Here is a 7,987-nt window from a genome sequence, read left to right on the forward strand (position 1 = left end):
TGAGAAGAGGGGTTTTGTGATTGACTAAATGAATGTAATGTCCAGGGGTGTAGTAGTACTTGGAAGTTATTGAATTATACTTGGTGAATGCTGTATTTTGAATTATGCTGTATTTTTATTTTCTCTGTTCTTAATTTTTCACTGAATAAAATGGAGAACAGCTATGCTGATATTTTGAACCTTGGGAAGTTGCTTTTGCTTGGCATTACAGTGATCCATAATTATTCCCTCAGACTTTGATTGGCATTGGAGGCTCGAGCTATTATCTGGTCCAGCTTCCTGACTTTCAGTCAACCCCCCCACCCGCTCGATTCATCCCTCCCAGAAAATAACCCTATGATCTATGGTTTTTCTCCCCCACCCACCTCCCACCCAAAAAAAAAAAAAAAACCCAAGCGTCTCCCCTCCTCTAACCCTAGCCCTAATAGAGACATTTGTGGGAAATGATTTCTTTGTCTAACCTGAATCTCTCCTGCTACAGTCTAAGGTCACATCCTCCACGCCTGTCCCTAGAGCAAATAGGGGACGAGTCAGGAATATTTTAGCTCAACCCCATTTTAGAGGCCTCAGGACTGAAGAAGTCATGAAACTATTTGGAAAAGCATCCTCAGCCTCGCTTTAAAAAAAAAAAAAAAAGATGTCTATCTGACTGTGGACTGCAGTCTCCTCCTAGTGGAGTTAAGTAGAATAGCAAGAACAGACCTAGAGATCGACATCCTCTTCAGCCTCATCCACTAATTTTACAGAGGAGGAAATTGAGGCAGGGAGAACGGACGATCCTTGACCAAGGTCACACATAAAGACAGGGACATAGCTATCACTAGGACCAAAGTCTGTTTTCTCCTAGGCCAAGGATCTTTCCACTGCATGCCACTGAGAAATTGGATCATATTTGGGCAGTTTCCCCTCTTTAGACTGAAGAAAAGTTCCCTGTGGCCAGGACTACGTTCACAGCTCTCATTGCCTCCCCAAAAAGTCTATCCCACTATTGGATTGTCAGGATATATCAAGCAAAAAAAATGCCTCTCTGAATATTCCCTTGATTAGTCTCAATAACTTCCTATAACATTTTCCTCTTTTTGGCCATCTTGGCCAAAGAGAGAGCCAATCCAAAGAAGACATACAGGTTCCAGAGCAAAAAGATTTTTCAGACGATTTAATCAGATATGCATAACACAATATGGACCAAGCAACTCCCCCCTTTCCTTCCTTGCAATAACTCTCCTTCCTTCCACAAATCACTTCCCTGAAAAAAAATCCCCCTATGTCCAAGGTGAACGGCCTCACTAAACCATATGTCAGAACCAAACCTCCCACAAGCCAGTTTACAGAGGAGGAAACTGGGGACCACACCAAGGAAGGGATTTACTTGAGGTCACACAGGGAACCAGCAGCAGGGCAGAGAACTAGAATCCAGGTGTCCTAACTCCCAGTCAAGCATTTAGGATGTAGCATGGGAGAATAGAGAAAGATAGAGGAGGTTTTGATCTGCTTTACAGTAAATACAGAGCCTGTGGCTAGGAAGGGAGTGAGGAGAAATTGAACCAAAAGATCACTTAATGTTCTTCTGGATCCAATCCAAGTATTTTGAGACACTTGTGTACACTCCAGGGTGTGTGGTTAAAGAGCCACAATCCTCTACCCAGCTTGCTACCCCAGCCTGAAGCCAAGAGTCTTCAACCTTACAGACAAGAGGTCCTCCGGAGTCCTCCTAGAAGACAAAACAGAAGTTGCTGGCATGGCCAAAAAACAGACAACAAAAAAAACCAGGGGATGCCCAGGGAGAGGGGAATTCTGGAATGTAATCTGGGGACCTGTATTGAAGCAGTGAGGAGGGAGAAAGAAACCCACAAGGACCCTTACCTTACAGATGCCATACTGTCTTTTGCCAGCACATATCATGTCCTCAGGAATTATCCTCATGGACTCAGCAATGGTAGAAATCTTGTGGTAAAGCTGGTCACAGTCATGATTGTCCAAAATAGGGACCTGCACTTGCCTCAAGGCAAATGGAGGTGGCAGTTTCTCTGTAAAGGGAATTATAGGCTCATAGGGATATAGCAATATCACCTTGGGTCAAGATGAAGAAAAGACCTCTCTTTGGGTAGTAAATGCTGTGCTTAAGCTTGTTGTAACTCTGGGGTAGATGGCCTATTCAGTTGTGATCCAAGGGTGGACTAAGCATTAGTTAAAATTATTTAAATTAGTTAAAATAAACATCTAATCCAGGGATTCTCAAAGCATGGTCCAGGGATCCTTTCAGAGGATCCTCAAGGTCAAAGTTATTTTCATAATACTACAAAGACATTTTAATTTCTATTATGGCAAATATCAAAAGACATAACCCTCAAAAACTCTTTTTGTGGAATCCTCAATAATTTTTAAGAATGTGAGGGGACCCTGAGACCAGAAAGTCAGAACTGCTAACTTAGTCTAGCCCTTTCATTTTACTAAGAGAGTTAATCCCAGAGAAGGGAAGTGATACATCACAGATTACATGTGTAGAGAGCAGCAGAACTGGCATTTGAACCCAAGAACCAGTGAAATACTGTGTTCTATTCACATATACACACATACACTACATTGGGCAGTGGTCTGCTACACATGTAGTATAGCAACAAGAAAAATTTACTAATCCCTACTCTCTACAGAGACAAAACCAAGATGATCTTTGTCATCAAGAAGCTTGAGAAATCTTTTCTAATCCCCCCTCTGTGACAGTATCACCCCCCCAAAAAATAACTTGTATATTTATATATGTATGTATATATAGATGTATATACAAATTTAACATACATTTAATATATATTTGGTCTACCCCATTATGTATACATCTATTATACATGTTTCTTCCCTCATAAGAATGTAAGCTTATTGAAGTCAGGGGTAATTTTTACTTGTTCTTTGTATTCTCCAAAGCTTAGCACAGTGCCTTGCACATAGTAAGGGTTTAATAAATGCTTGTTGATTAGTTGATTGATTGATTAGAGATTGCCTCTCCCCTTTAATTGGCCCTCCCCTGGTGCAGCTCCAGTTGGTGCGGTGGCAGAGATCCTATTCTTTGGACAAAGCTATACCAATGAAGCCTCCTGGGGTGCCTCCATGTGCTCTTGAGAACACCTCATCAGACTCTGTGCCTTTTCATTGACTGTCCCCCATATGCAGAATGTTCTCCCTCCTGGCTCCATCTCCTGACTGTTCTAGCTTCCTTTAAGACTCAGCTTAAATCCTGCCTTGTGCAAGAGGTGCCTTCCCTTCCAAATCCTCACTACTGGTGCCTTCACTCTAAATCACCTCACATTTACCTGTATCTTTCTTGGATAGAAATAGTATTTTGCACATTGTCTCCCCTGTTAGAATAGGAGTTCCTTCAGACCCTGGACTTTGGGTTTGGTTTTTGTTGTTTGGTTTTTCTTGTTATTGTATCCCTAGTGCTTAGCACAATGCCTGGCACATAGTGAGTACTTGATAAATGTTTCATTGATTGGCTGATCATTTTTTGTTGATTTCTAATCCTGGTGCCTTTCCTGTGGGCTCGCATGGGATTTGTATTCTTGGAGGCTCATGCCATTGTTCAGATATCAAATGACCCAAACCAACAGACTAAACTTAGGTTCAGCACCAGGACATCCCAGAATTTCCTGAAATCCATAAGGCCCAGGACAATTATCTTGGTAAAGAAGGGGAAAAAATCTTTCCCCCAATTTTTCTGCTTTCTTCCTCCTTAGCATTCCCAGTATTGGCCCCCAGACTAGCTCCCAGAAATGGGAAATCCAAGAAGAACCACATAAGCAGCATCCCTCCTGTAGGGACCATTTACCTTGAGAACCGATTTTCCCCCAGCCAGTCACCCAGCAGTCTGTGTTGGAGAAGTTCTGTGAGGCAGCAGGAAGATTGATGGGCTGGACTTGGCTGGAAAACTTAACAGGCTCCTTCAGCTTTATCAGGGCGATGTCAGCACCTCTACTCTCAAAGGTGAAGTTGGAGTGGACCACAATCTTGGCTAGGGGCAGCAAGTCGTCTTCATAGTACAGATATTGCTTCCTTAGTTGTACCCTATAGCTTGAAGGCTCAACTTGAAAACTGGGGGAAGCAGGAGAGGAAATTTCCATAGGGGTACCTGAGACTGGGTTTTCAGGGCTCTGGCTGAGTACAGTAGCCTCAGGATACAACCCTACTCCTTGGTCCTAAGCTCCCACCATGGACCTGGGGACTTAAGCTTTCTAGGATTTACTCATTATCCCACCTTCTCTCCCTTCTGTAATGGGAGAAAATTCTCCAGTTCTATGGCTCTCTCTCTCTCTCTCTCTCTCTCTCTCTCTCTCTCTCTCTCTCTCTCTCTCTCTCTCTCTCTCTCTCTGTCTCTCTCTCTCTCTGTCTGTCTCTCTCTCTCCTTCTCTGTCTCTCTCTTTCTCTGTGTGTGTGTGTGCCTTTCTGTCTGTATGTCTCTCCCTTTCTCTCTCTTTCCTCTCCTCTCTGTCTGTCTCTCTCTCCTTTCCCTCCCTCCTGTCTTCCTATTAATAGATATATGTAATATACATATATATAATTTCCCATTGAATAATAATAATAACAGTACCATCCAGCAGTATGGAACTTTAAAATGATTTCATTTTTAACAGCCAAGTGAAAAACCCAGGACAGAGACTATTGTTCCCATTTTACAAGGAAAGTAACTCTCAGAGAGCAGAAATGCCTTGCTTTCAGTGAGTCAGTAAGAATCTGGGCTCAAAACCCAGGATTCCCAAATCCCATCTTGCTCCACTTCTCTCACCTCCCAGCCCACCCCACACCGTTTCCATTAACATGAACCTCATGCAGGTGACTGACTTACTTGTTAAAGCAGGATGCTGCAGTCAATATCCACTGGGAGTGGATAAGTGAGCCCCCACAGAAGTGCTTCCATAATTCATATTCATTCTCCTCTTCCTGCACTCTCAGGCTGACCTGCCATGGCCACTCCTTTTGGGAGGCTTCCTCACCCCCAACGATGCCAGCCCTTGCCCTCCAATAGACATACCGTGGTGAAAGAAGACTCTGCAGTCCTGCAGACCCAAGCATTTTTTTCTCCTTCTCAGACTTCGAATATCAGACTCAATGACCACTCCCCTCCATTTTCCCCCCAAGCCTCAGCTTCTATATTGGGGTCTAGCTTTACAGCTAAGAGATAATTACTATAAATGATAACAATTATAATTTGATCAACAGTTCAATTACGTCTGAATCTTCATGACCCCATTTAAAGTTTTCTTGGCAGAGATACTGGAGTGGTTTGTCATTTCCTTCTCCAGCTCATTTTACAACTAAGGAAACTGAGGCAAACGAGGTTAAGTGACTTGCCCAGGGTCATACAGCTAGTAAGTGTTTGAAGACAGATTTGAACTCAGGGAGATGATCCAGTGCTCTGTGCACTATGGTGCCACCTAGCCACCCAACACTAATAATAGATATATTAAAGATAGATATTTCCAGAGGGTGATGTGGCATACTGAAAAGAGGACTGACTTTGGAATCAAGGGACCTGGGTGGTATTTCTATCACTCTTTGTGAACCTGGGCATGGAAACTTGTGTCTCTGTTTCTTCATTTACAAAACGAAGTGTTGGACTAACATCTGTCTCTTCCAGCTCTTCTCCCATGATCTTAATCCTACAGCACTCTAAGGGCTTGCTATGAATTTTATAAATGCCCCACCTGGCACCAAACAGGTAAGCATTGTTATCCCCATTTTGTATATGAGGAAACCAAAGCTGAGAGAGATTAAGTCCTTGGGTCCACACAGCTAATATCGGAGGCTGTTACCCCATATTACCACCCAAGAGGACCTCAGGAAGGAATCCAGTCTACTAGCAACTAAGCTCTTTCCCCTCCCTAGAATTCAACTGAAACCATTATCATATGTCTCCCACGGGGTGCTTACTATCATGTTTCCATGTGGAGACAGAATCAGGAACCTCAGGGAGCAGGTAGAAGGGTAAAAGACTCACCTTGGGGTATAGGGGCTGAGGTCCCCAAAAGATTAAGAGTCAGGAACAGCAGAAACAGCTCCTAGAGGGAAAAACAGAGAGAGGGGAGGATGGAAATTGGCAAAAGATGAAAAAAAGAAGGGCACCTGTGTTCCAGAATGATAGATAGAGCAGAGACCTTCAGTGTGGCACCTTTCTGGGTACAGCAGGGGAGCTAGGGACCTGCCTTCCAGAAGCAAGTAGAGGAGCAATATCCTTACCATAGCCAGTTTCCTCTGCTCTCTCCTCCCCCTCAGTCAGCACCTTATTTATCCTCCAAAATCAGGAAGTAGAGAAAGGAGGGGAGTTCAGCCCTCCTCCGGGGTGGGGATGAGAAAAGAAGGAAGGAAGAAGCATATGTACATGATTACCTTGGCAGTATACTTTCTAGGGATGTATACATTGATTAATAAGGTTGGTGAATGCATTGTCAAAACTGGTTCAGTGGTGGGGAGACTCCAAAGGAAAGTGTGAGAGAGGAGAGCTATTAGACTGACTTCAAACTGGAGGTCTACAGAGTCATGGTGATGACCTCATTATTGTATGCCTGTGAAACCTGGACAGTCTACCTCCATGGGGGCTACCTTATTTAGGCCATGCCTACCACAGCCATTTCTCTATCTACAGTACATATTTTAAAATATTGAATGGTGGGGAGGCCAGGTAGCACAGCGAGTAAGAGCACCAGCTCCAGTGTTGAGAAGACCTGGAGATCGAATCCTGGGCTCAGACACTTAGCACCCACCCAGAAATAACTGGCCGTGTAACCTTGAGCAAGTTACTTAACCCCAATTGCTTAGGGGCGGCCAGGTGGCTCAGTGAGTAAGAGCACCAGCTCCAGTGTCGGGATGACCTGGATCAAATCCGGGCTCAGATACTCAGCACCACACCCAGAAATAACTGGCCGTGTAACCTTGAGCAAGTTACTTAACCCTGATAACTTTTAAAAAAAATTTTTTTAATAAAATATTGAATGGATGAATGAAGTCATGGATCACAGAATCATATAATTTTGAGCTGGAAGCGTCTTTAGAGATTATCTATGCAACCCCACCATTTTATAAATCAGGAAATGAGGCCCAGCAAATTTGTATCTTTAAATTGCCTCAACATCTAAAGCAAGTCTATCTTCTGACCCTGGTTTGGCCCATCATGATCCTTATCCATTCCTGCATCTCCCTAGCAGGACAATGGCATCTGCCCCACTCCAAGCCAATCTGTGGATTTTCTCACAAAGGTATACTGGCTTAGACTAGTTTATGGGTCCTCTCAGTCAATTGGGAAGCCGCTGAGAACTAGTGGGTGTTTGCCTCAGTCCTTAATAGCAAGGAAGGGACTTAAAAGGGGTTCAGAAAAAAAAGATCCATCATGTATAGTCAGAGACATTTTATTATACTACATTTTAATACACACAGAGGGAGTCTCAAAGCCTGAAGCAGAGCACTCAAAGACAGGAGCGTGGGGGGATAGGAGGGTTATAGCCAGGTCCTCTGCCTCCATACGGGGGTCTTCAGTCTGCAGCAGTTAGAGAAAAGAGGTTAAGAGAAGTTCTTCAGAGCCTCTGTGCTTACAATTGGAAGCTCTAACTCTGTAGATGCCTATGAGGTGCCTCAGTGACAATCACCACCACACCAGGGCAGCTCTCCATGTCAGGCAGCCCCAGCACTGCAGGAAAGACCTAAAGGTCATGAAATAGAGTGGGTTCTTATTCAGATGAGTCTGCTTGGCTTTCCTTCTGTGTTGTCATAGGTAGGGAGACAGTAAATATTGACTGATGTTACAAGCCCTGATGAACCAAATGAGGAACATAAGTATGTAAGACTTTGAGAAAGGATTGAAAGAGGGAACAAAATCAGTACCTAGGAAAAGATTGTATAGGTGTGCAAGGAAAGGAGGAAGGAAGGAAGGAAAGAAGGAAGGAAGGAAGGAAGGAAGGAAGGAAGGAAGGAAGGAAGGAAGGAAGGAAGGAAGGAAGGAAGGAAG

The 7,987-nt window shown here is 43.8% G+C and overlaps 2 protein-coding genes across 2 annotated transcripts in view; one reads left to right on the forward strand and one right to left on the reverse strand.

The window, feature by feature from the left end:
* The window catches only part of UBE2I (ubiquitin conjugating enzyme E2 I), a 471,577-nt gene that overhangs the window by 88,710 nt on the left and 374,880 nt on the right, over positions 1–7,987 (forward strand). The gene's annotated exons all lie outside the window — the stretch shown is intronic.
* On the reverse strand, positions 1,130–6,257 carry LOC138177452 (tryptase-like). The gene is made up of 6 exons (XM_069108646.1): positions 6,226–6,257; positions 5,987–6,047; positions 4,835–5,045; positions 3,821–4,083; positions 1,864–2,027; positions 1,130–1,711 (listed from the first exon to the last, which is right to left on the reverse strand). The coding sequence occupies exons 1-6, from the start codon at positions 6,226–6,228 to the stop codon at positions 1,553–1,555; spliced, it is 861 nt and encodes a 286-aa protein (XP_068964747.1). The 5' UTR covers positions 6,229–6,257; the 3' UTR covers positions 1,130–1,552.

The sequence above is a fragment of the Petaurus breviceps genome, unplaced genomic scaffold, assembly GCF_028583685.1.
Source record: "Petaurus breviceps papuanus isolate PSGF00001 unplaced genomic scaffold, PetGlider_PUasm1.0 138, whole genome shotgun sequence".
NCBI classification, from domain to species: domain Eukaryota; kingdom Metazoa; phylum Chordata; class Mammalia; order Diprotodontia; family Petauridae; genus Petaurus; species Petaurus breviceps.

Coding starts and splice junctions, on each gene's coding strand:
- LOC138177452 (XM_069108646.1), bottom strand. Junction 4,084..4,834: donor GCAGCATCCTGCTTTAACAA/GTAAGTCAGTCA, acceptor TGCTTCCCCCAG/TTTTCAAGTTGAGCCTTCAA. Junction 2,028..3,820: donor GGGGAAAATCGGTTCTCAAG/GTAAATGGTCCC, acceptor TTCCCTTTACAG/AGAAACTGCCACCTCCATTT.